The sequence below is a fragment of the Chlorocebus sabaeus genome, chromosome 21 (genome assembly GCF_047675955.1).
Source record: "Chlorocebus sabaeus isolate Y175 chromosome 21, mChlSab1.0.hap1, whole genome shotgun sequence".
Taxonomy (NCBI): Eukaryota; Metazoa; Chordata; class Mammalia; order Primates; family Cercopithecidae; genus Chlorocebus; species Chlorocebus sabaeus.
This window is the reverse complement of record NC_132924.1, coordinates 36,711,302-36,738,288: the sequence shown is the minus strand read 5'-3', so window position 1 is coordinate 36,738,288 and position 26,987 is coordinate 36,711,302. Positions and strand designations below refer to the sequence as shown.

At 40.3% G+C, this 26,987-nt stretch overlaps 2 protein-coding genes across 2 annotated transcripts in view; one reads left to right on the top strand and one right to left on the bottom strand.

Annotated features, from left to right (window-relative positions):
* Positions 1-26,987, top strand: part of LOC119618095 (uncharacterized) — an 81,594-nt gene that overhangs the window by 38,159 nt on the left and 16,448 nt on the right. The window lies entirely within an intron of this gene.
* SPMIP4 (sperm microtubule inner protein 4) overlaps positions 1-26,987 on the bottom strand; it is a 44,851-nt gene that overhangs the window by 17,298 nt on the left and 566 nt on the right. The window contains exons 2-6 of the mRNA XM_007981840.3: positions 26,588-26,745; positions 15,836-16,012; positions 8,010-8,081; positions 5,008-5,037; positions 1,173-1,354 (exon numbers count right to left, since the gene is read on the bottom strand). Coding sequence (XP_007980031.3) covers positions 1,173-1,354; positions 5,008-5,037; positions 8,010-8,081; positions 15,836-16,012; positions 26,588-26,721 — 595 coding nt within the window. The 5' untranslated portion in view covers positions 26,722-26,745. The remainder of the gene's footprint in view (positions 1-1,172; positions 1,355-5,007; positions 5,038-8,009; positions 8,082-15,835; positions 16,013-26,587; positions 26,746-26,987) is intronic.

Sequence of the window (26,987 nt, the reverse complement as noted above, 5' to 3'; positions counted from 1 at the left end):
CCAACACTAACAGCCAGTACACTTGATACAGCTTTCACTGCCTTTTTCCAATGCTGCCTGGTCTGAGAGGCAATGGGAAAGTTCAGCATGGTACACACATACCGCAGTGATTATATGCTAGCAGGGTAAGAGAATAACTGCTAACATTTATCTCTGTTATTTGATAAGTGGGTACTATTAATAATATTCCCATTTTGCAAACTGGGAAGCAGAACAGAGAAGTTCAGAAACTCTCCCATGGACCACAGGTAAGTAAGTGGCAGATCCAGAATTCTACTCATGCATCCGACTCCAGAATCCATGCTCTTACATACTCCACTGTGCTAGCTTTCAAAAACGTTACTGTCTGCTAATAAGACACTGAGGTTGAGGCTGATGATGGCAATATTCTGCCTTGCATTTTGGTCCAAATATTCATGTGTAGAGGAACTGCAGGATAGGACAATTCTTGAGTCTTTTCTACCTCACCTAAGTGCACTCAACAAATATTTGCCTTTGCCTACCATGTATCATTTTCATCCCTCTCTCCTGAGTGTTTTCACTCTTTCTCCAGAGGTGGCCTCTCTGTTTACGCACATGCGTAGGTCTCCTCAGCAAAGACCAAGGTGTCTAGTGTGGGAGAGATTCGATGACTAGTGTACGGGATTCCTGTCCTCTCTGATAAAACACATTCACAAAGACTCTAAGGTTTGCAGCTGGGAGAACGTGCTCCAGGGTGTGAAGAAGGACTGAACAAACTACTCCCATTGCTTTCTTTCTGCATCTTATTTCAATGGGGATCTTTCAATTCTATCACTGCTGCTGCACCCACATCCAGACTCTATGATTGATCCAAACACTGTCCCTTGTGCTGATCACCTGGGCTAGGATGAAATTTTTAAAAACTAAACCATGAGAGCAGGACATAAATAAAAATAGAAGCGGAATCAAAACCACCAATTCTACAACGTTTTGTCTAGGGGAAAGTTTGGGAGCACTTGCAAAGAGTCCGATTTGATGGGTCGGTGGTGGTGCTCCAGCTGATTGTAAAGTTGCAGCTGAGAACAAGTTTCCTGATCTACTGAGTCACACATTTGTGACTTGAGTCCTTTGTGCTCCTTGCTTTAATTTTATTATTGAAGAAACCCCAATAATAAGAATTAATACAGTTCTGATTCTAGATCACATTTTACCTCTTGTCTTCAAAACTGTTGAATCATAAGTCTTGGTTGGCACCGGGGGAGGAAAGGGCTGCTGGGCGCGGGCTTTAATGCCTGTGTAGAGGTCCTCAGGTGACGTGAAGGTGGGGAACATGGCGCCGCGACAGGTGTGTGTGTGGTAGGGGTGTTCAATTGGATATGGCAAGCAGATCTCTCTACGATTTATTGAGGAAAAAAACAAAATGAAAAGAACAGAAAAAAGTATGATTGAAAAAATTAATCACCAAATATTTATTGGGACCCCTTTTTTAACGGCAGAAACTGTTCTAATGCTGGGGGACAGGACAGTGAGTCGATGTCCCTGTGCTCATGGAGTTGGCATTCTCTTGGAATGTATACCATAAAACAGGACATTTTCTTAATTTTGCTAGATAAAACTAAATTTAATTTTAAAATAAATCATGCTTAATTCTTTATCAGTGAATAAGTTTCATAACTGGTATAAAAAATATAAAGCAGAAAATAAACAAGTTTTGTGTTTTTTTATTTTGTGTTTTTTTTTGTTTTTGTTTTTGTTTTTGTTTTTTGAGACAGAGTCTTGCTCTGTCGCCCAGGCTGGAGTGCAGTGGCGTGATCTCAGCTCACTGCAAGCTCCGCCTCCCGGGTTCACACCATTCTCCTGCCTCAGCCTCCTGAGTAGCTGGGACTACAGGCGCTGCCACCTCGCCTGGCTAGTTTTTGTATTTTTTAGTAGAGACGGGGTTTCACCGTGTTAGCCAGGATGGTCTCGATCTCCTGACCTCGTGATCCGCCCGTCTCGGCCTCCCAAAGTGCTGGGATTACAGGCTTGAGCCACCGCGCCCAGCCTGTGTTTTTAGAATGGTATATAGGAAGAATTTCTAGTTGCTTTTAATTACTGTGTCTTATTTTAAGAGGCTCCCAGGAATTGTTTTGGGCATTCCGCTTCAGGAAAGTGATCTCTAACCATCTTGGAATGAACTTTCAACCCAGGGCATCTGTTTCCTTAAGCAATCAATCAACAAAATATACTTCCTGTTTATATACACAGTACTGCTTCAAAATCAAAAAGCCAAAAACAGCTAGCACATTGAAGGAAAAAATAAACATGTTAAAGAGAGCATAGGGGTATAATTTTCCTATCATTTGGAGAATTGGCAGAGGTAAAAAAAAAAAAAAAAAACCATGTGGGAGCTGTCTAAACCAGAAGAAAAGCAAAATTAGGAAGTCCATGGGATAGAGAAATGTTATTCATAACAAGAAAATTAAGTAGAAAAAAGCAAGACCAAGTGTTATGTGTTGAATTCCTCCCCTCCACCCCCATCCATATATTGAAGTCCTAATCTCCAGGGCCACATACTATAACCTTGTATGGAAATAGGGTCATTACAGATATACTTAGTTAAGACCAAGTTACTCCATACTGGAGCAGGATGGGCCCCTAACCTAATACGCCTGGTATCCTTTTAAGAAACGGAAAGTTGGACACAAACACCCGAGAAGAATGCCATGTGAAGATGAGGCAGAGATTGGGATGATGCATCTACAAGCCAAGGAGCACCAAAGATCGCCAGCAAAGCCCAAAAGCCAGGGGAGAGGCATGGGACAGAGTCTCTATCACAGTCCTCAGAAGGAACCAACCCGGCTGACGCCTTGATCTCAGACTTCCGGCCCCCCGACCTTGGAACTTGCCAGGCTGCAAGCAGAAAGGTGAATCCAAGAAATGTGACCTAACAAAAAGGACTTTACTTTTCAAACTGTTTATGAAGAGAATTTGAAAAGCCCAAGACAAGGGTTCTTCACTTCGTCGTTTTTTTAAAAATAGAAAAACCAAAAAAACCTAGACATTAATTTTAATAGCCTTTTGAATAGGTATTTAGCTGAAACACAACTTTTTAAATGGCAGCTTAATAATTTCTGTTAAGCTTGATAGAGGACTCCAGTGGCACGGAGGACACGGGGTGCTCAGATCTCAGCTTCTAACACCTGTCTCCAATCAAAGGAGCCAGGGTTTCTGGGAGTTATTATTATTATTATTATTATTTTTGAGACGGAGTCTTGCTCTGTTACCCAGGCTAGAGTGTAATGGCGCGATCTCGGCTCACTGCAACCTCTGCCTCCCGGGTTCAAGCGACTCTCCTGCCTCAGCCTCCCGAGTAGCTGGGATTACAGGCACTTGCCATGCCAGACTAATTTTTTGTATCTTTAGTAGAGACAGGGTTTCACCATGTTGGCCAGGCTGGTCTTGAACTCCTGAGCTTGTGATCTGCCCACCTCGGCCTCCCAAAGTGCTAGGAATACAGGTGTGAGCCACTGTGCCCGGCCACTCTGGGAGCTATTATATAAGATGAGCCTGGATTATCTTAGAGTGACAGAAAGAAAGGAAATGCTAAAAGGAAAAAAAAAAAAAAAAGTCAAAACCCCACAATGATGGGGAAATGTCAAAGGAATATAGGAGCGAACTCAAAGAGCTCCCCGTTGCCAATCTTAGTAACAAAAGAAAGTGGTATTGGATTGCTACCTAAGTACTAAAGTACAAAATAAATGTCCATGAGTCTATACTGAGAGAAATAAGTGATTGAATAAATAAATAAATGGAGTAGAATAGATACATGGGAGATGCATCTATTTTAGAATGCCAAATAATTTATGCAGGTACTCTGCTTTCAAGAAGGTGGAGTATGCCTTAAGTGTGGGCTGCACACAGACACACAGAGAGCTTCTTCTAGAGTGCAGTGGGGAAAGGAGGGAAGAAGGAGTGTGTGTGCAGCGGGGAAACCTGCTGAGGACACCTGTGCGGGGCGGTCAGGGTTAGCATTACCAGGGATAGATCATGCTGATGGCATGTACCCTTGCTACGATGTCATGAAAACAGCACTTTAGCTCCGTGGTCTTCCTTCCGCAAATACATCATCCCACTCTAACCATAAGAAAAGTATCAGTCAAAGCCCAATTTGGGGGCATTCTACAAAATATCTAACTAATAATCCTAATCACTGTCAAGGTCATTAAAACAAGGGAAGTCTGAGAAACTGTCACAGCCAAGAGGAACCTAAGGAGAGATGATGACTAAATGTAATGCGGTACTCTGGATGGGATCCTGGGACAGAAGGAGGACATGAGGGAGAAACTGAGGAAATCTGGATAAAGCATGGGTAAAGCATGGGTCATTGTAATGCATCAGCAACGGTTCATCAATTGTGACAAATGTGCCATATTAATGTGAGATGTTAACAATAGGGGAAACCGTGTGATGTATATGGGAACTCTCCACACTATCTTCACAATGATTCTATACATCTAAAATTGTATGAAAATAAAACATGTACTAAAAAAGATTTGCAGGGGATATAATAGGAGAGAAATAAAAGTAATGTTACCCTGGACTTGCACCAGCCTTTCCTTCCAACTATTAAAACATAGTTTTCAGGCCAGGCACGGTGGCTCACACCTGTAATCCAGTACTTTGGGAGGCCGAGGTGGGCGGATCACTTGAGCCTGCCAGGGGTTCAAGACCAGTCTGGGCGACATGGCAAGAATCCATCTCTACAAAAATTAGTCAGGCATAGTGGTGCACACCTGTAGTCCCAGCTACTTGGGAGGTGGAAGGATCGCCTGATCCCGGGGAGGTCAAGGCTGCAGTGAGCTGTGATGGCACCACTGTACTCCAGCCTGGGCGACAAAGTAAGACTCCGTCTCAAAAACAAAAACAAAAACAAAACAAAACAAAAAAACAAAAGAAAAGTTTTCATGGAAAGTCTCACTTGTTTTCACACTTCTGAGACATAAGAAATGTCAATTTTTTTTCTTTGATTATAACAGAGAAGGAAAATATAAGTTATTTACTTACCCTACTGTTGAATTCGGCGGTTTGGGTATCCTAGAATAAAAACAGGAAATAAGTTCTAACTTATATTAAGGGCTTTTAAAGGTTTATATTCCTATTAGAAACTTGATTAATGATATAGGCTGGGCATGGTGGCTCACGCCTGTAATCCCAGCCCTTTGGGAGGCCAAGGTAGGCGATTGCTTGAGCTCAGGAGTTCGAGACCAGCCTGGGCAAAATACAAAATAGAAAAATACTAAAAATACCAAAAATACAAAACGAAAATTAGCTAGGCATGGCGGTGCATGCCTGTAATCCCAGCTACTCAGGATTACCCAGGAGGTGGAAGTTGCTGGGTGACAGAGCAAAAGTCTGCCTAAAAAAAAAAAAGAATAATAATGATGAACCCCATTTTCAAACCGTAATGCCATTAAGATAATGTTCTTGATTAACTTTCTGGATCCCTGAATATTGACAAGACAGAGATGTTGTTTCCTTATCTCAGTTGTCTGTTGATTAATTTTTCCATCCATTTATTCTAACCTCAGTCCTGCTCACCACTGTTTCTGCATTTTCCATTTGCAGTGAAGATACATGGGATGACTACTTCTTTTTTTTTTTTTTTTGAGATGGAGTCTCACTCTGTCGCCCAGGCTGGAGTGCCGTGGCGTGATTTCGGCCCACTGCAAGCTCTGCCTCCCGGGCTCATGCCATTCTCCTGCCTCAGCCTCCTGAGTAGCTGGGACTACAGGCGCCTGCCACCATGCCCGGCTAATTTTTTGTATTTTTAGTAGAGACGGGGTTTCACCGTGTTCGCCAGGATGGTCTCGATCTCCTGACCTCATGATCCGCCCACCTCAGCCTCCCGAAGTGCTGGGCCACCGCGCCCGGCTGGGATGACTACTTCTAATGATAAGACAACTGTGGTTCTTTCTGACCTTTACTCTCATAATCAGGCAGTAGCCAAAGTGCTCTGAGGAAGCCTGACATTATGCATGTGGTGCAATTTCACGGCCTACAGTGACCCGAGTGTGGCCCAGCTGGAGAGGATATTTAAGTACCATGTGTGCTTTCTACCTTTACTCAGGGTTGCTGATATCTCATGATAGTAAATGTTGCCCGGTCAGCAGAGAGAGAATAGAACAAAACGGACCAAGTTCCTGGAAGCATGCCTTTTCTGAAGCAGTTCATTCCAAGGCTGTGCATTTACTAATTACTCCGAACCTTGCAAGTCAAGAAATAATCCTGCAGACCTGGAAAAAGGTCGACTAAAGACGGGTAATCATCCATCTACATTGGATTTCAACAATTCGTTTCAGCCTATGCAAATAAAATTGTGAGAGACTTCAGGTGTGAAAAATGAACAGAATGTTATCAGTTTGATAGTAAAAGTCAGTAAAATTGAATACATTTTAATTTTTTAGATGTTCCTCCATGCTAGCAGATATTCCCTAGAAAGTGGCATGTAAGCCATATAAATTTATTATCCTGTAATGTATTATAAACACGAGATTCCCATGAACTATAAAAGTTTATATCTTTTTAAATTTCAACTCTAAATCCGTGGGCATGAAACTAGAAAAGCATGCTCTGTCTTCCATCGACATCACTGAGTTGGAGAGATGGTGGGGGCACAAAGGGCAGGGAAGTGATGAATATATAAATCCAAGGAATCTAGAGTTGTTATTAATAGATTGGCAACTATATATAATATAATACATATAATATATAATTAAGCTAGCATCTAAAATTATTCTCATGTGACAAATTCCACTACAATATTGATAAGCATATGCCTAAAATTGATTTGATCTGAAATGAAAAAAAATTTAAATTTAAAATATAAAATCTTTTTTAAAACTTCAAGATTTGAAAAGATAAAATGAAAGTAACAAATGCTGAGACACCTCTTCCTTGACCTAAATCAGTCCATTAAGTTTACTGCCATCCTTCACATCTGCTTTGCAAAATTCAGTTATCCCAAAGGGATAAATCAAGACAGCCACAAATTTTGTCTTTTTGGCGCCATCTAGTGGCTAACTTCTATATTAAATTTTTACCTATCAACAACTAGTACTTCTTAATAAATAAGTGATAGTTTCATTATTACTTCAATGCTGTCGTGTTTAATATTCGTTTGTTTGTTTGTTTGTTTGAGACGGAGTTTTGCTCGTGTTGCCCAGACTGGAGTGCAATGGCGCAATCTTGGCTCACTGCAACCTTCGCCTCCTGGGTTCAAGTGATTCTCCTGCCTCAGCCTCCCGAGTAGTTGGGATTACAGGCGCCTGACATCATGCCCGGCTAATTTTTGTATTTTTAGTAGAGACAGGGTTTTGCCATGTTGGCCAGGCTGGTCTTAAACTCCTGACCTCAGGTGATCCACCCGCCTCAGCCTCCCAAAGTGTTGGGATTACAGGCGTGAGCCACTGCGCCCAGCTGTATTTTATTTTTATCTAAAAATAAAAACGTATGCTTTTGTAATGTACATGACAAACTATTTAAAAGCATAATAAAATAATACACTTGAAAAGAATACCTTTAAGTGATGGGTAAATTAACAAGTATGGCTTACGTTAAAAAAGATACTTAGGAAGTGTTATTAGGAGTTATTTGCAGATGATTAAAAAAACTCTATCCTCATAAAATTCTGGTTGCAAATTTGTTGAGGGCCACTAAGGCGTTTTCTATTGATATTTCAATAAATGTAACAGATTCTTACTAGGTTATATAAGTAGGTCAAAGGCAGGGAAATGGACCAAGATAACCTTTAGGAATCCCTTTGAACATTACTATTCATCAGCTCCTGTTTTTTTCTTGATTTTTTTAAACACTAAAACTATTGATTTGTTATTTATTTGCTTTTGTTTGTTTGGTCTTGGTTTCTGGCATTAATTGTCTCTATTTTAAAAAAGGAATAATTTTTTTCTCTAAAAGTCCCCATTTGGGGCTTTAAAAATGTCTCATATAACTCATTTCCACTTAAAAATGTTATTTGATTTTATATAAGGAAAAAAACCCAAACTTACAAAGAATCATTTCCATAGAGATCACTTTTTTTGTTCTGGGTCAAATAATAAAATTGTTCAATAGGAAGCTTTCTGAAAAGAAAGAAAAGATTAAATTAAACATGTTTTAAAATTAACACAATATAATGGTGAGATAGTAAAAGACAAATAGATTAATAATACATCCACATATATGTAGAAATTCAATATATGAAAAGGTGTCATTTTATTTTATGTATTATTATTTTATAATAAATGGAGATGAGGTCTTGCTATGTTGCTCAGGCTTATCTTGAACTCCTGGGCTCAAGAGATCTTCCTGCCTTGGTCTCTCAAAATGCTGGGATTATAGGCATGAGCTACTGTGCCTGACCAAAGGTGTCATTTTAAACCAGGGGAAAAAAGATGCAGTTTTCTTTTTTTAAATTTTAAAACTTTTTATGTATTTTATTGATTGATTTTTTTTTTTTTTTTTTTTTTTTTTTTTTTTTTTTTTTTTTTTTTTTTTTTTTAGAAATACAGTCTTGCTATGTTGCCCAGGCTAGTCTCAAACTCCTGGCCTCAAATGATTCTCCTGCCTCAGCCTCCCAAAGTGCTGGGATTACAGGCATGAGCCACCACGCCCAGCCAGGATATATTTTTTAATATAGAAAAAAATTCAGTATTCATTTGAAAAATAATCCATTTCTATTTACACTATTCAGAAAGATAATTTCAGATGGATTTAAAAATCTAAAGAATTTAGAGAAAAACCTATACAAAAATAAAATGTATAGGAATATGCTTTTTCTTTGGTGGTAGGAAGGACCTTTAAAACAATAACTTTAGCTGGAAACCATCATTCTTAGCAAACTATCACAAGAACAGAAAACCAAACACCGCATGTTCTCACTCATAGGTGGGAACTGAACAATGAGATCACTTGGACTCGGGAAGGGGATCACACACCGGGGCCTATCATGGGGAGGGGGGAGGGGGGAGGGATTGCATTGGGAGTTATACCTGACGTAAATGACGAGTTGATGGGTGCTGACGAGTTGATGGGTGCAGCACACCAACATGGCACAAGTATACATATGTAACAAACCTGCACGTTATGCACATGTACCCTAGAACTTAAAGCATAATAATAATAATAAATAAATAAAAATAAATAAATAAAACATAAAACAATAACTTTATTTAAAAGTCAAAAACCTGAAAGAAAATTTGATCATCAGATTTAATCATGAGGCCGGGAGCTCACACTTGTAATCTTAGCACTGTGGGAGGCCAAGGTGGGCAGATGACTTGAGGCCAGGAGTTTGAGACCAGCCTGGCCAACAAAGTGAAACCCCATCTCTACTAAAAATAGAAAAAAATTTGCTGGGCATGTTGGTGCGTGCCTGTACTCCAGCTACTCGGGAGGCTGAGGCATGAGAATTGCTTAAACCTGGGAGGCAGAGGTTGCAGTGAACTGAGACCATGCTACTGCACTCCAGCCTGGGCAACAGAGTGAAACTCTGTCTCAAACAAAAAAGAATAAATAAAAATTTAAAAAAATAAAAAATAAAAAACTAAAAATCCAAATTTAATTTTCGGACAAAACCCATAAAAGTTTAAATAAAATAAAAATTAGAAGAATTACTTGCAAATATTAACAAAGATAACACATAAAGGATTGTTTCCAGAACATAAAGAACCAACAAGAATCTATAAGTAAAATACAAACAATAAAAATGGGCGAAGAATAAACATAGAAAAGGAAATGTGAATAGCCATACCTAAAAGATAAGGCCAACTAGTAAGCAAAGAAATACATTCTCATAACCATGATACCCTTTATACTCATTAGATGGGTAAAAGCTATACATTTTGATAATATAGATGGCTGAGAGTGTGAGGAAATGAATACTTTTAGACACTACCATGACAATATAAATCATTTGGGTTACATGCACTAAAATTTAAAAAAATCCCTATACTGTGACCCACTTAGGATCTGGCATTTATTTATTTATTTAACTTTTTTTTTGAGATGGAGTCTTGCTCTATTACCCAGGCTGGAGTGCAATGGCGTGATCTTGGCTCACTGCAACTCCCATCTCCTGGGTTCAAGTGATTCTCCTGCCTTAGCCTCCTGAGTAGCTGGGATTACAGGCACCTACCATCATACCTGCTAATTTTTGTAGAGATGGTTTCACCATGTTGGCCAGGCTGGTCGCGAACTCCTGACCTCAGGTGATCCACCCACCTCAGCCTCCCAAAGTGCTGGGATTACAGGCGTGAGCTACTGCGCCCAGCTGGATTTGCCTTTTAGAAACCTTTGAGCATGAGCTCAAGAAGGCTTGTACAAGGATGCTTTTTAAATATCGTTAATGTAAAAAGAAACAGAGAGAAAAGAAACAATACATGATGGCTAAACTATGATGCATCCATATTGTAGAATACTGTGAGAAATTAAAAAGAATGATGTAGATCTATGTTTATCTCCATTTACAGACATGTGACCATTTCTAGATTGTACAGAGAAAAAAAACCCAAATTGCCTAATACTATGTATCAAGTGATTCCACATATATATGAAATAACACTGTACATTTTCAATGGGTACATGTATAATAGCATAAGTGCATAACAAAAGGCATGGAAGGAGACACCAAAATGGTAACAGTGGTTCTCCTCTAGGAAGGAGAGTGAGACTGCGGGGTAGTGGTCAAAAGACAATGGACCTCATCTGTAACCTTTTCATGTTTTCATGTATACTATGCTCACCTGCAACTTGTGGCTGCCCAATTATCTTTTGAACATGCAGCTTACATTTTTTTTTTTTTTTTTGTGATGGAGTCTCACTCTGTTGCCCAGGCTTGAGTGCAGTGGTGCAATCTCGGCTCACTGCAACCTCTGCCTCCCAGGTTCAAGCAATCCTCCCGCTTCAGCCTCCTGAGTAGCTGGGATTACAAGCACCTGCCACCATGCCTGTCTAATTTTTTTGCATTTTTGGTAGAGACGGGGTTTCACCATGTTGGCCAAGTTGGTCTCAAACTCCTGACCTCAGGTGCTCCACCCGCCTTGGCTTCCCAAAGTGTTGAGATTACAGGTGTGAGCCACCGCGCCGGGCCCCAGCCTACATTTTTGTAGTGCGTGTACTGTGAATGTCATCTACCCAACGCAGATTCCAAGAAACTTGCTTTTTCCAGCCTCCGAATGGCCCTGGAGCGTGAGGGTTATTTGTATCCCACAAGAATGTTCACCTAGAGAACCCCACCACTGAGGATGTTCTCAATAATTAGGCAGATACAACGACCAGCTTTGTGCGTGTCAGGTTTTCTCGTCACTCCGGTGCTTGCTCAGTGGCTTCGTAACGAAGTGATCATGGCGACACACAGAAATTATCACATATGGACTCAGCGACATGAACTTCCCTCACTAAGACTCACCTGGCTGTTGGCGCATTTGAGTTTGCCAGCAGAAGTGACCAATCCTAAGTGCTTGATAGGGTGACCTATCCCTGGATGTACTAGTCAGCCATCTGGTGGTAGGATAATTACACTGAACCCCTTCCATCATCAAAGAGATAACTTATAAGATTAGACACTTCTTCAAAATAGGGATTTCCCTTCCCTTCTCACCATGCCTCTGCAAGTAACATCATCAGTAAACTTACTAAATGTCTCATTTGTTGCCATGCCGTCTTAAACAATATTATTTTTGATTAAGGAACTCAATGTACCACAAAAGACATTGGGCAACAGTTGGTTGCATTCAAATGATTCACCATATATACAGAATGTCATATTTTGCCATACTTTCAGAACGTTAGAATGGCTTACTGAATATTCAATTACGGCTGAGTGTTGTCCTAAAGAGTGTAGGACACGCTCTGAACCAGTGACCAATAAATAGATTCCCCCTTGGCCAGAATGCATGGTCTGAAAACCAAAGGGTGGAAGTGGGAGTGGTGCCTCTTACTGTTATACTTATGGTTACACTTGAGAAAATTTGACTCCCTCCCCAGCCACCTTGAGCTTTGGTGGTTTAGAGGTCAAGGGAGAAACGCTTCCATCTGGGGATACAACAGTGGTCCCAATTGCACTGGAAGCTGAATTGATGATGATGTGGTAATTTTGGGCAGGATGACTGATCCTGAATATCAAGGGCCAGAGGATATTATACAATGATGGGGGAAAGGAGTATTTCTGGAACCTAGGGAACCTTTTGAACACCTAGTATTGTCTTCAGTAGCATGGAGTTAATGAAACACTATAGCAGCCTTACACAGGCAGAACCACTAAGAGCTAAGATCTCTCAGAACATACTTTTGGGTTGTTCTATCAAGTAACATACTCCTACCAGCTCAGGTATTGGCTGAGGGCAAGGGAACTTGGAATAGGTAGTGAAGGAAGGAAATTATTATTATTTATAAAAGCATTTTTAATTTCAATAGTTTTTGGGGAATGGGTGGTGTTTGGTTACATGAATAAATTCTTTACTGGTAATTTCTGAGATTTTGGTGTAATCATCACCGAAGTAGTGTACACTGTACCCAATGTGTAGTCTTTCATCCCTCACCCCTTTCCCAACCTTCCTCTTGAGTCCCCAGAGTCCACTGTATCATTCTTATGCTTTTGTATCCTCATAGCCTAGCTCCAACTTATAGGTGAGAACATACAATGTCTGATTTTCCAATCCTGAGTCACTTCACTTAGAATAATGGTCTCCAACTCCCTCCAGGTTGCTGTGAATACCGTTATTTCATTTCTTTTTATGGCTGAGTAGTATTCCATGGTATATCCATGCCACATTTTCTCCATCCACTTGGTTAATGGGCACTTGGGCTGGTTCCATATTTTTGCAATTGCGAATTGTGCTGCTATAAACATGTATGTGCAAGTGTCTTTTTCATATAATGACTTCTTTTCTGGAGGAAGGAAATTATAACACCAATGATAGCCTCATGACCAGGTGCAGGAATGAGGACTACAGTCGCTTCTCCTATTTGCTGCCTTGCTGTGTATTCTGCCTTATGTATCTTCTTTTTTCCTCTTCATTTTCCTTATTATTTCATATAGGATGCATTGGTGATGGTTAGCTTTATTAGAGGGCATGGGTATAGAATATTGGGACAAGATTACAACTCAACTAGACAGGAGTGAGCACTTGGAGTTGGATATAGCAAAGTTGGAAACCGCTTTCCTTTGGCCTCTGCTTTTGGGGAGGTGAGTATATTTTCATTTGTATGAAAATTGTTCCTTTTTTTTTTTTTTTTTTTTTTTTTTTTTTTTTAAGACAGAGTCTCACTCTGTCACCCAGGCTGCAGTGCAGTGGCACAATCTTGGCTCACTACAACCTCCGCCTCCTGGGTTCAAGTGATTCTCCTGTCTCAGCCTCCTGACCTCGTGATCCACCCACCTTGGCCTCCCAAGGTGCTGGGATTACAAGAGTAAGCCACCGCGCCCAGCTGCATTTTCTTACATTGAAGCAACAGTTCTCCAGCTTTGCTGCATGTTGGAATTATCTGAGTTATCTTGTTAAAATGAAGATTCTGTTTCAGTAAATCTGGGTGGAGGCTGAGATGTGGCATTCACCATTTCCTAGGTGATGCTGATGCTGCTGGCCCAGGTACCGTGTATTGAATAGAAAAGCATGTTATTGTTGCTGCTGTTTTTTAGAGTGACGGTCCACTGGCACTCAAGACTATTATCCTTACAATACCCTCTCTACATTTTGCTAGTTTCCAACATTTGGAACACCCCACTTCCCAGCCTTCCTAGCAGCCAGGGTGCAAATGTGCCCTAAGTTCTGGCAATCATCCCCATCTATACTAGACTTTGATTTGACTGTGAGTAGCCTGAGAACATGAGCTTCATGAGGGGTATCCAAACTGCCAATAAGGTGGCAGCAGAGGTGTCCAGTTAAAGAGGCACTTCCTCCCTGATGAGGCCAGTCCTGGGAGTGAGTTGGTCACTATTCCAGGATGCCAAACAATGAGTCTATTTCTCTAGGCATCCCACAGTTTTGTAAGCTAATCTAATATCCTCCCATAATCTTGTTCTTTTCTCTCTCTCTCTTTTTTTTTTTCTGAGACAGAGTTTCACTCTTGTTGCCCAGATTGGAGAGCAATGGTTAGTTTAAGAAGAACAGGATTGGCCGGGCGTGGTGGCTCACGCCTGTAATCTCAGCACTTTGGGAGGCCGAGGCAGGTGGATCACCTGAGGTCAGGAGTTCGAGACCAGTCTGATCAACATGGAGAAAACCTGTCTCTACTAAAAATACAAAATTAGCCGGGTATGGTGGCGCACACCTGTAATCCCAGCTAGGTTGGGAGGCTGAGGCAAGAGAATTACTTGAACCCAGAAGGGGGAGGTTGCAGTGAGCTGAGATCATGCCACTGCACTCCAGCCTGGGCAACAAGAGTGAAACTCCATCTCAATTAAAAAAAAAAAAAATTAAGAGATATGCCAGGTATAACTGGCATTCTGAGTGGAACCAGTATTCTCTCTCTCCCTGCACATTCAGTAAGAGATCATGCACCAATCTCATTTCGAAGTAGACTGCCCTTAAGAAACACGTCTTTGGCTTTCTTTTTACACACTGGAATTCTGTATGAATACTTCTAATTCTTACAAAGCATTGTGCATTTTTTAATATTTAAATTTTGGGAGGGCAGTAGCTGTAAATTCCATACAGAGCTATCTCCCCAGTCTCCAGAACAATGCTTCCTATACTTAAATTACAGAGCAGATAAATGAATAAACAGATCGCATAAATAAAATGAACAGATAAAAAGAAGTTGGGGTGTTGGAGTCAATAAATCTGGACTCAAATCCCTATTTAACAACTTTATAATTGTCTGACCCAAGGAAAGGTGCTGAATCTCTCAGGTCTGTTTATTCATTGTAAAACAAGGATGGCAGTATCTGCTTCACAAAGAGATTACAGTTCCATGAGAGCATGGGCTTCAACACATCTGTTGAGTGAATGAATGAACGTGAGGTCCTCACTATCTATGTGTGTTGATGTCTGAATCTTTCTAATTGGCCTGTGACTTTTTATTTGTCTGCTTTTTATTGCTTTTCTAAGGCTCTGACAAGGTCACCGGCGGCACATGTCCCTGTTGTTAATGTTTCTCTCTCTTGCTGTGGTTTGTCTTCCTTAATTTATTTCTTTTACCTGCTTTAGAACAAAGAATGAGTTAACTAAAGTGTTCATGAGCCAGATAATCAGGATCGTTAGATAAAGCAGGGGGAAGCAGGCTCTGTGCCAAGTGTATGATAGACTCTGCTCTGAGTAAATGTCTTAATCCTTAGGAAATATTTAATATGACATTTGCTATTCAGATTTTTTTTTTGCTTTCTCTTGAATTTTAATATGTTTTGAATAGAGTTGCTGAGTGACTTTAAGATTTATAGACTATTATTGAAAGGTTTTAACACTCAAAAACAACGCCCAGCAGATTCTAGTGATTATCAAAAAGACTGACAAACTACAAATCAAAAGTTCCAAAAACCAAGAGCATCTATACAAATTAGGCCAGATCTTTGCTCAAAAATATTTAACATTTAATTGTTTTTCTCTCTTTCTATCTCAGGAACATTCCCATTTAGTTTTAGGTAAGATATGATAAGTAAAGGAATTAAATGAATCAAAATTTCTGATCACAATATTTTAACATCACTAAGGACAGCAGAAACCATTCATTTATTATTATTTCACAATTAGAAATTAGTCTTTCATTCTGTGTCTTTTCATAAATAGTAAAAGAAATAACTTTGAAGACAGATTTAAGCAAACAAAGGACTCACAATAGAAATAAAGAAAAATGGATAATAAAGACACTTTCTGTGAATGGCAGAAAGTTTATTTACCTTGGCCAGGTTTCTCCACCAAATCCGTAATGCTGATGTCCTTTGCCCATGACACGAGGAGGCTCACACTTTGGCCTGTGGTCCTCGGGGAGTGAAATCGGTATTATCCCACCATATTCTCTTTCAGCGCCCCAAGGAAGCCTACATTGTTGAAGTGACTCCCTTAATTCCTGATACCTGTGGAAAAAGACAGACTTTAAACAGCCTCAGCAACAAAACAGATGCACAAAACTGCATAACGGATTGCATAAAATTCCTACCACTTCATAAGAATTTTTAGATTAAATCTTCAGAACACAGAATTCTCAGTGTCAGGTAGATTATGATACTGGTTATTTAGGCATCATGGGACTGCTGAAAGAACGAGGTTAAATTTCGGAGGACTTACAGATTATCCTTTTTTTGGTCATCAGTTGTAGTGTGCTTATCTTTTATTTTTAAAATTTTATTTATTTATTTATTTTTTGAGACAGGGTCTTACTCTGTTGCCCAGGCTGGAGTGCAGTGGCATGATCTTGGCTCACTGCAGCCTCTGCCTCCTGGGTTCAAGCAATTCTCCCACCTCAGCCTCCCAAGTAGCTGGGATTACAGGGGTGTGCCACCATACCCAGGTAATTTTTGCATTTTTATTGGAGATGGGGTCTCATCACATTGGCCAGGTTGGTCTCGAACTCCTGACCTCAGGTGATCCACCTGCCTCAGCCTCCCAAAGTGCTTGAGATTATAGGTGTGAGCCACTGCGTCTGCCCATGTGTTTATTTTTAAAAACAGCTTTATTGAGGTTGAGTTAACTTGCCACACAATTCATCCATTTAAAGTGTACAATTCAGGCCAGGTGCAGTGGCTCATACCTATAATCCCAGCACTTTGGGAGGCTGAGGCAGGAGGACCACTTGAGCTCAGGAGTTCAAGACTACTCTGGGCAACATAGCAAGACCCTGTCACTATTTTATAAATTTATAATTAATTTAAAAATAAAGCATATAATTCAATGGCCTTAAAGTTTATTCACAGATAGGTGTGAGCATCCCCACAGTCAACTTTACAACATTTTCATCATCTCAAGAATACCCTGTATTCCTAAGCCATTATCCCTTATACTCCCCACCCTCAGTCTATCCCTCATTTCCTGTAAATAGAATAATATAACACATGGCCTTTTGTGATGGGCTTCTTTGACTTGGGATAATGATATTTTCAAGGTTCATCCATTTTGTAGTATGTGTCCATACTTCATTCCATTTATTTATTTATTTATTTTTTAAGATGGAGTTTCACTCTTGTTGCCCAGGCTGGAGTGCAATGGCGTGATCTTGGCTCACTGCAGCCTCCAGCTCATGGGTTCAAGTGATTCTCCTGCCTCAGCCTCCCGAGTGCCTGGGATTACAGCTGCCCACCACCACGCCTGGCTAATTTTTTGTATTTTTAGTAGAGACATGGTTTTACCATGTTGGCCAGATTGGTCTTGAACTCTTGACCTCAGGTGATTCCCCCCGCCTTGGCCTCCCAAAGTGTTAGGATTACAGGCGTGAGCCACAGCACCCAGCCCTTCATTCCTTTTAATGGCTATGTAATATTTTACCATATAGATATATCGTGTTTTGTTTCACCATTTATCAGTTGATGGACATTTGGGTTATTTTCACCTCTTACTCTTGTGAATAATACTGCTATGAATATTCATGTTCAAATTTTGGTTTGAATATCTGTTTTTAATTCTTTGGGGAACTAAATTAGAAGTAGATCATATGGTAATTCTGTTTAATTTGTTGAGGAACTGCCAAACTGTTTTCTACAGTAGCTGCTCCATTTTACATTTCTACCAACATTGTATGAAGATTCCAATATCTCCACATCTTTGCCAACACTTGTTATTTTCTGTTAAAATTTAAAAGAATTATTGCCATTCTAGTGGATGTGAAGTGGTATCTAATTGTAGTTTTGATTTGCATTTCCCCAATGACTAATGATATTGAGCATTTTTTTCCATGTTCCTATTGGCAATATCTTTATTGGAGAAATATCTATTCAGATCCTTTGCATTTTTTGTTATTTGTCTTATTTTTGAGTTATAAGAGTTCTTTATATATCCTATTTACAAGTCCTTTGTCAGGTATAATAGGCAAATATTTTCTCCTATTCTGTGCATTTTCTTTTTACTTACTTGATAGTGTCCTTTGAAGCAAAAAAGGTTTTTAATTTTGATGAAGTTCACTTGATCTGTTTTTCCTTTTATTGCTTATGCTTTTGATGTCATATCTGAGAACACAGTTGCAAATCCAAGGCCATGAAGATTTATTGCTATGTTTTCTTCTAAGTATTTTACAGTTTAGCCCTTACGCTTAGGTCTTTGATTCAGGATGAGTTAATTTTGGATACAATATGAGATATGAGATAAGGGATCTCATGCATCTGTTCTTTTGTATGTGAATATCCAGTTGTCCTAGCTCTATTTGTTGAAAATCCTTCTTCCTCATTAAATGGTCTTGGCTACAGATTATCTTTGGATTTTCAAAAACGGAGAGTATTGTAAAGGAATATTCCTAATCTTGTAAAGGAGCTACTTGCTCATAAGTTTTATCTAGGGCTACTACAACAATGGTTCTCAAACAATGGTCCCTAGACTAGTAGCATAAGCATCTCCTAAGAGCTTCTTAGAAATGCAAATTCTCAGGCTCCATCTCAGCACCTAAGAATCAGAATCTCTGGGGATGGGGTGCAGTAATGTTTTAAGAAGCCCTCCAGGTGATTCTTGTGCATGCTAAAGTCTTAGAAGCACTATTCTATTCAACAGTTACCTTGTATGGTAATCATGTCTCCAAGTCCCACTGCGTACAACAGTACTATGCAGTGGACTGGAGATATGGGGGTTTCCTAAATTGGTTGGTAGGGCTTATCTAATCTTGAAACTGGTAGCTCAGATGATTCTCTCTGCTTTTTCTTAACAAAGGAGTGAAGGGCAGGGATTCTATTGGCTCACTGTTGTAACCAGGCTTTACCCCAGTGGCTGGCACACAGGAAGTACCCAATGAATACTACTGAATAAATGAGTAAGGCCAAAGAGGTGGATTTGTTTCCTGTACTGCTTTCTGTGAGAGAGGAATGAAATCTGGTTAGGAACACAGCCTCACAAAAACACCTGCAAGTGTATCTGGCAAAAGTTCTGCTTCCTAATTAGGAAGGATTTAATGACTTTCAGTTTCCAGTAATGGCGGCCTAGGTTATTTGGACCAAACTTCCCACTGAAAACAACTAAAAGTACTGGGAAGAGAAAAAAAAATCTTAAAAGCAACTAACTTTTTGACAAGACAGAAAGGGATGAGTGCTACATAGAGGGTAAATAGGAACCCAGTGAAGTAAGCAAGCAGGGAAGCCACATCTGCCTTTAGGGCAGGGCCAATCCTGGCAAATTTACATTTTTGGTTTAAGGTGAGGGATATAGAAATCAGCCAAGTGGGGAAACTAAAGGAGACCATCTACACAAGAAGCTGGGAACTTAAAATGCTTACCCTCTCCTGTTCAAGGTGAGTCAGAAGTTAACCAGTTCCCCTGTGGCCCCAGTTTGCATCTACCCTAAACTTAAGCTTGGATTTAAGTGGTCCTGGATTGGTATTATGGTATATACCTATAAGGCACTTTGCAGGACAAACAGGAATCCTTTCAGGAGGAAGGATTCTTGGGGGAATCACAAGATGTGTTCTAAAGGATAAGTAGGAGTTATCTAGAGGAAAGAGAGGAAATACTGGGGCATGTAAGGGAATAGCAGGTAGCAAGGCCTAGAGTTTAACAGACTGGAAAATTCTTGACAGTGTTGGCTTTAGTCTAGAATCTCTCTTAGGGAAGAATTACTTTTGTTTGGTAAAATATTCTGCTAAGCCACTTGGTGTAGACACAGACTCTGAAAGTATGGGTGTTGGTAGGAGCTCAGGCAAGCTCAGACTGATTAAACTGCTCTGCAGTGGGAGAAATGTGTTTGTTTGCTCTTGAAAGAGGGAGAGGAGAGGAAAGGGGAGTAAGGGAAGAGGGAGATGAGAGGAGCCAGCAGGATGGTGAGGCTACTGGGGACTGCACTGGTTGGAAACCTGGGGAGAAACCCTTGGTGACAGCTGGTTAAAGACCTTTTAAAAATGTGGAAGTTATGGCTATAAGGTGTTTTGGCTACATGTAGCATGGCATGGTGTGACTCTCCCTCCTGATCCCCAACAGTTCAGTGAAGTTTACCAGGCTCACAAATGCTCTGCATAGACAAGGTCTTTAGAGAAAAATGAGGGATGATTGAGTTTCACATCTGGGCCAGTGTGTTCTTTTAAGTGCAACCAGGAACCCAAAGTCAGAAGTGACCATGAGACTTTCAAATGCTATCCCTATCCTTATCCTGGGAACTTGGATAAATCTGGAGGTATTCTACAAGGCATGAGTAAAGATTTGAGTAGAACTTACCCAGATCTTAGGGGTTGAGAAAATACAGTTGAATTTTGAACTATATTAGAAGAGTTGATATAGAATTCCAGAACTTGGGGGATGTAGAGAAGGGCCATGGTGAGAGGTGGAGCATGAGAGGAAAACAAGGACAGTATCCTATCCTTCAAAATCCTCTGGACTATACCGTGAGAACAGTGGCAGCCACTCAGAAACACGTAGGAGAGGAAGGGGTGTGGGGTGAAGGGTTGGGGAGGAGGGTGAGAGGAGTAAGGGGGAAGAAAGAGGGAGAAAAAGGGAGGGAGAGAGAGAGAGAGTGAGAAAGAGAAGGGGAGATAGGTAGATAGGGAGAGAGAAGGGGAGAGACAGGGAGAGAGAGAGAGGGAAGGAGAAAGTGGTATGAACTGTGGAGCAACTTTTTTCTCTTTACCAGTACAGTGCTTGGCTTAACATAACCCCCCTCTCCTCCACCTGGAATAATTGTTGAATAGAATGAAGAAGCAACACTCAGGACTGTCTTATAAGTGGAATGTATTATCCTGTGAAGTCACTAGATTGAGGGTTGGCAAAGCATGGCCCATGGGCCAAATCCAACTCCCTGCCTGTTTTTGTAAATAAAAGTCTATTGGAATACAGCCATGACCATTCATTTATGAACTATCTACAGTCTATGGCTGCTTTTGCCCCACAATGGCAGAGTTGAATAGTTGGACAGAGACGGTAAAGCCTAGCATCTGGCTCTTTACAGAAAAAGTTTGCTAACCCCGCACTAGCTAGGCAAGGAGAGTCCTGGGCCCACTGATTTAGGGTGCTGTAGAAGGGATGCTGGCATTCAGCTCTCAGACCTCTACGTCCTCTCTAGCTGTCTGACAACGATCAAGAGACACGGTTTCGGGGACATGACAAGTTAAAAATATTTAAATGCATTTGATTAATGACAACCTAAGCTTTAATATCTAAGTTTGTAAAAGTTACATTCAAAACCTAAATGAGTCAATTTCTCAACATCTGACCCCCGTATATTACATTGTCCCCGGAAGATGAGCCGGTAGAAAATGCTAATCAATCATTTGGACTGGCATCCACCTAAAGCTGGAAAGTTGCAGGAAATCATTTAAAATAAAAGACAATGCATAAATAAGTCATATTTCCCTCTTACTTTAAGGTATCACGTCTCCCTCCCCTTAGCCCTAATACTCACAGAATTGTAGAGAAGGAACCAAATTAAAATAAAAATTGACATTTTAGGATGTAATAATTTTAGGATTTCATTATAGGCTCCCATTTGTTTCTGGATTCACTTCGTTGCTTTCTGATTCTTAAACATTTTTTAAAAATGATAGTTATCTGCCAACTAAAAATGAGGGTTATGTTTTAATAATTTTAATGAAATTTTAAACCTTTCTTTTTCCCTCTCTCTCTCTGCCTCCCTTTTTCTCTCCCTCTTTTCCTCCCCCTCTCTCTCACTGTCTCTCTCACCTCTTTCTCCCTCTATCTCTCCTTCTCTCTCCCTTTCTGCTAGCCCAGTAGTTCTCAATGTAAATAAAATACATCTCTATAACAAACAGAATAATTATCAAATTACTGGTGCTACCATCTCTAGCAATACAAAATTGTTTACTTGTTTTTGAAAAAGATACATTCCCTATAGATGAACCAATATTTCAAAGTCACGTACTAGATTTTGTGCGTCAAGTCCCAAATTCAGTAATTTAGCCAGTAATTACTGGGAGGCATGATTAAAGAAAAGCTCGAAATAAACATAACCCTCATTTTTAGTTGGCAGATAAACTATTATTTAAAAAAATGTTTTAAGAGTCAGAAAACAGCAAAGTGAATCCAGAAACAAAATGGGAACTGATAATGAAATTCTATAATGAAATCCTATTATATAATGAAATCCTAAGCAGTTCTCAAGGCACTTCCTTAATGGATATGTTTGCCCTATGAGCTAAGAGAACTTGCTAGAAGTAAGGAGAAGTCAGCTGAATGAAAAAGGGGATAGGAATCTTGATGATTTTGAGTAGCTGTTCCTGCCACACTTAAATTTTCAACAGAATAAATGAGAAAAAAAAAATACCACCTGTTTATATACTTAATATTTTTAATGGAGATCAAGCAAGTTTATATAAAATAGTGGCTAGCATACTTGTTCTAAAAAATCCACTTGAATAAAGTGATTAAAGTATAACAACTAACTTACTCTTGGTCATCAGGTAAGCCAGAACCATAGTCCTGGTTTTCTTACATTTTCAGTGCTGCTAGCCCAGTAGTTCTCAATGTAAGCTGAAAAACTAAAAAATGCAGATTCCCTTGCCCCACCTCAGACCTGGGGAGTCAGAATGTCCATAGAGGAAGCCTGGGAATCTGTCTTTCTAGGAAGCTCCTCAGGTGATTTTGAAGTACCCTGTCTGCAGACCAGTCCTGGGTAACAGGGCAGCTAGACTACGTCATCTATTTTTGTATTGTTTTATTTTGATTTTTGAGACAGGGTCTCGCTCTGTTGCCCAGTCAGGAGTGCTGTGGTGTGATCTTGGCATACTACAACCTCTGCCTCTAAGCTCAAGTGATCCTCCCACCTCAGCCTCCCAAGTAGCTGGGACCACAGGTGTGAGCCCCTACACCTGGCTAATTTTTGTATTCACCTCACCTATGGTGAAAAGAAAAAAAGAAGTAGGCCGATGTGAGGAAATCGTTTTGTGTCACTGTTAAAACTGCCAAGTGAGTGCCACGATGGCTGCATCTAAGTTGTAGGTACAGCCTACATGATCTAAGTTGTACCTGGATACATCACAGTATTTACAAAGAGTGTCCCTTTAAGTACATCCGTGTTTAGAAAATTAAGCTGCTGAGTGTAGACGTATGCTAGGGCTCACATATGAAGGTAATCCCGAAAAACCAGGGGCTTTCTGTTTTGTATTGTTTTATTTTGCTGTTGAGATACCTTGTGATTCAAATTGGGAGCCACAGACCCTGCACCTGGTCTGGAGAAGTGAGCCTCAGCAATGATAGAACAGACAGGCCACTGGTATCCTGCGAACACCGCCCAGAGCTGTTCCATCACTAACACTGAGAGAAGAGACTCTTTTGTAAGCTGTCTGGCTGCTTTTTAAGAGGGAGTTAAGAGGAGGGGTTCTGAGAACACATGATCATCCTGGTTTTCTCAGTCTGGGGATTGTGAAAGGAAATAATTCACGTGAAATAAAAGGGAAAGCAAATTGTAGTTATTAGTAGCCAGGGACATGGTTGTACCTAGACAGAGCTTCAAATAATACCTTTTTGTAGTTTATAGTTGACCATATATCGTGTTGAATTTTATAGTCAGTTAACAAAAAATGTGCTTCTCTTAAATTTCATGCCAGTTAAAGGGTTTTGGAGCCGATCACTAACCAACTATAGGACCTTTTAGGTAGAGGGGATCAACATTTCAGTGAAAAGCCTTTGACAGTGCTTTTTGGTGGTGCATTTAGATATGGCAGCCCTAAATTCTTGGATTCCTTTCGGCCAAATATAAAACCTCACATTGCTGTTTTTGAGCCAGGGACAACTGCCCATTCCCAGATCACACACAATCCACTAAGAATTTCATTTGACTCAAGTGAAGCTCTGCCTAATGTGATAGCCCTTGGAGCTGAACGGGAATTAAGGGCTGAAAACCACTCTTGTGAATCAGGTCAATGGTAGAGGAGTAGGGGCAGCAAGGACTGACCCAGAAGTGACAAGAGCTCCTCTTCCCCTAATATAAGAATATTTCTTTTCATTAAGTGAAAATAGCAATTGATTTAAAAAATGTTGAATATGATCTTTACATTTAAAAAAATTGGAGAGGACACATATTAAGATGTTAACACAGTAGTTATTATCTCTGGATAAAGGAAGTACAGAGGGTTTCTTTCCTGTGCCTCATTTTCATAATTTTTCTGTTGGAAAAAGAAAGAATTTGTTTTCCTTACAGATTTCTATGATTTCTACATTATGAGGAATGTGTGTTAGTTTTATAATTATGGAAAAATCATTCTTTTTCTTTATTAATATAAACAGCATGTTTGTAAACTGGAGAAGACCTGTGGAAGTCTGATCGAGATGGTGAAAGGCTAAGTGCAAGAAGAAAAAGGAGCTGAATCTGTGAGAATCAGTGTTTAGTCTGGCAAACAGAACTCTCAGAGGGGCCAAGAGAATCTTCAGATTTTGAAGGGCTGCTAGCATGGGACGATGAATTACTATTTGCATAGCTTCAGAGGGAAGAACTAGAATCAGCAGGCAGAAATTACAAGGGAAAAAATTGTTCTCATTAGAAAGAAAATGATCTAACAATCAGGAGCATTCAAAAGTGGAATGGACTGCCTGGTGTGGAAGTGCTGTCCTTTTTGGAAGTGTTTAAACTGAGGTTGGGTGACTGCCTGTCTGGTTTCCTAAAGAATTCTTAAATGATTGGGAGGCTGAGGTGGATGGATCACGAGGTCAGGAGATCGAGACCATCCTGGCCAACATGGTGAAATCCCGTTTCTATTAAAAATACAAAAAAATTAGCTGGGTGTGGTGGTGTGCACCTGTAGTCTCAGCTACTCGGGAGGCTGAGGCAGGAGAATTGCTTGAACCCAGGAGGCGGAGGTTGCAGTGAGCCGAGATTGTGCCACTGCACTCCAGCCTGGCGACAGAGCGAGACTCCGTCTAAAAAAAAAAAAAGAAAGAAAGAAAAGAACTCCACAAAACAAGCAGACAACCAGTCATTTTTTCATTGTCCAGGTGTTTTGAGGTGTTTTTTTCTTTTCCTTTCCTCAAAATGATTCAAGTAAATACAATAGAGGAAATGCTGACACTAAGATCTTGGCAAACTCCTTGTGTGTATCTGTTATTTCATATGTAAAATGCAGATAACAGTAGTACTTATCTCATAGGGTTGTCATGAGGATTAAACGAATTACTACATACAAAGCATTTGGTAGAGTGCTGACACATAGTAATCATTAGATATGTTAGGTGCAATATTTTTCATTGTAATTTTTTTTAAAAACTTTTTTTCTAGGTTCAGGGGTACATATGCAGGTTTGTTATACGGGTAAATTGCACGTTGCAGCGGTTGGGTGTACAAATTATTTTGTCACCCAGGTGATAAGCACAGTACCCAAGAGGTAGTTTTCTGGTCCTCGCCTTCCTCCCTCTCTCCACCCTCAAGTAGGCCTTGGTGTCTGCGGTTCACTTCTTTGTCTCCATGTGTACTCAATGTTTAGCTCCCACTTGTAAGTGAGAATAGGTGATATTTGGTTTTCTGTTCCTGTGTTAGTTTGCTTTAGAATAACGGCCTCCAGCTCCATCCATGTTGCTGCAAAGGACATGATCTTGTTTTTTATGACTGCATAGTATTCCATGGTGTATATGTACCACATTTTCTTTATCCAATCAACCATTGATGGGCATTTAGGCTGATTCCATATCTTTGCTATTGTGAATAGTGCTGCGGTGAACATACCTGTGTCTTTATAGTAGAACAACTTATATTCCTTTGATAGAACAACGTATAAGAACAACTTAGAATCCAATAATGGGATTGCTGGGTCAAATGGTAACTCTGTTTTGAGTTCTTGGAGAAATCACCAAACTACTTTTCATAAATTAAATCATAATGTGTAATTAATGTGCTACAGGGAATTTGGTGAAGCAAAAATTTACACAACTATAAGCAGCAAATTCTAGATGGTAGAAGGGCGTGTTAGGGAACCAATACAGTACTCTTTATAATAGTCTTTGATTACAACATATTAATTTCCCAATGAAGGAACGGGCCATTCTACGATTTTAGAATGTAGTAGATGAATATGATGTCTGGCTTTTATAGTACACAGCCACTTACTTCTCGAGTTCCTTACAGACACTTGACGGTTCAGTTAATTGCCACGTTTTGCCTTCCCTGTGATATGATAAGCAGAAGAGCCCCAGCCCGGTGCAGTGGTCACGCCTGTAATCCCAGCACTTTGGGCGGCTGAGGTGGGTGGATCATTTGAGGTCAGGAGTTTGAGACCAGCCTGGCCAACATAGTGAAACCCTGTCTCTACTAGAAATGCAAAAAAGTTAGCTGGGCATGGTGGAGCATGCCTGTAATCCCAGATACTCTGGAAGGTGAGGTAGGAGAATCACTTCAACCTGGGAGTGGTGTGAGTCGAGATCACACCACTGCACTCCAGCCTGAGTGACAAGAGTGAGACTCCGTCTCAAAATCAAACAAACAAAAAACAGAAGAGCCCCAGAACAATACATGTTTTTCATCACATAATAAAATACACTAATACATTAAAACTGCTTTTTCTTCTTTGCTTTTTCTAGTTTTTGTTTTACCTGTCCTCTGAGGCAGTTGGGCGAGTAGTCGTTTGGAGGGGGGTGTGCAATTCATTAGAGTAAAAGGTGTTGGACAGTATGTCAGCTCCTTCAAGCTCCCTGCAACAGTAGGGCCTGCCGTGAATGACCTCCATGCTTCTTGGCTAAAAAGGCACAACCTGGAAAAGTAAAGGAGGGGACATTTGGCTTGTCGACTCAAGGCAGGCAGAAAACACATTTTACACTGCTAAATTGTTCAACCTGACGCTGCACAGAAATCACAGGCTTCCCTCTGCACTGAAAGCGGTCAAATCAGTAATAGAGACCTAAATAAGTTCTATGGAAATGAATTTCAACTGAAACAAATCCACAAAGTGGAAGGTGCCTCCAAGTAGTCACCACAATGACCATCCAGTAGGTT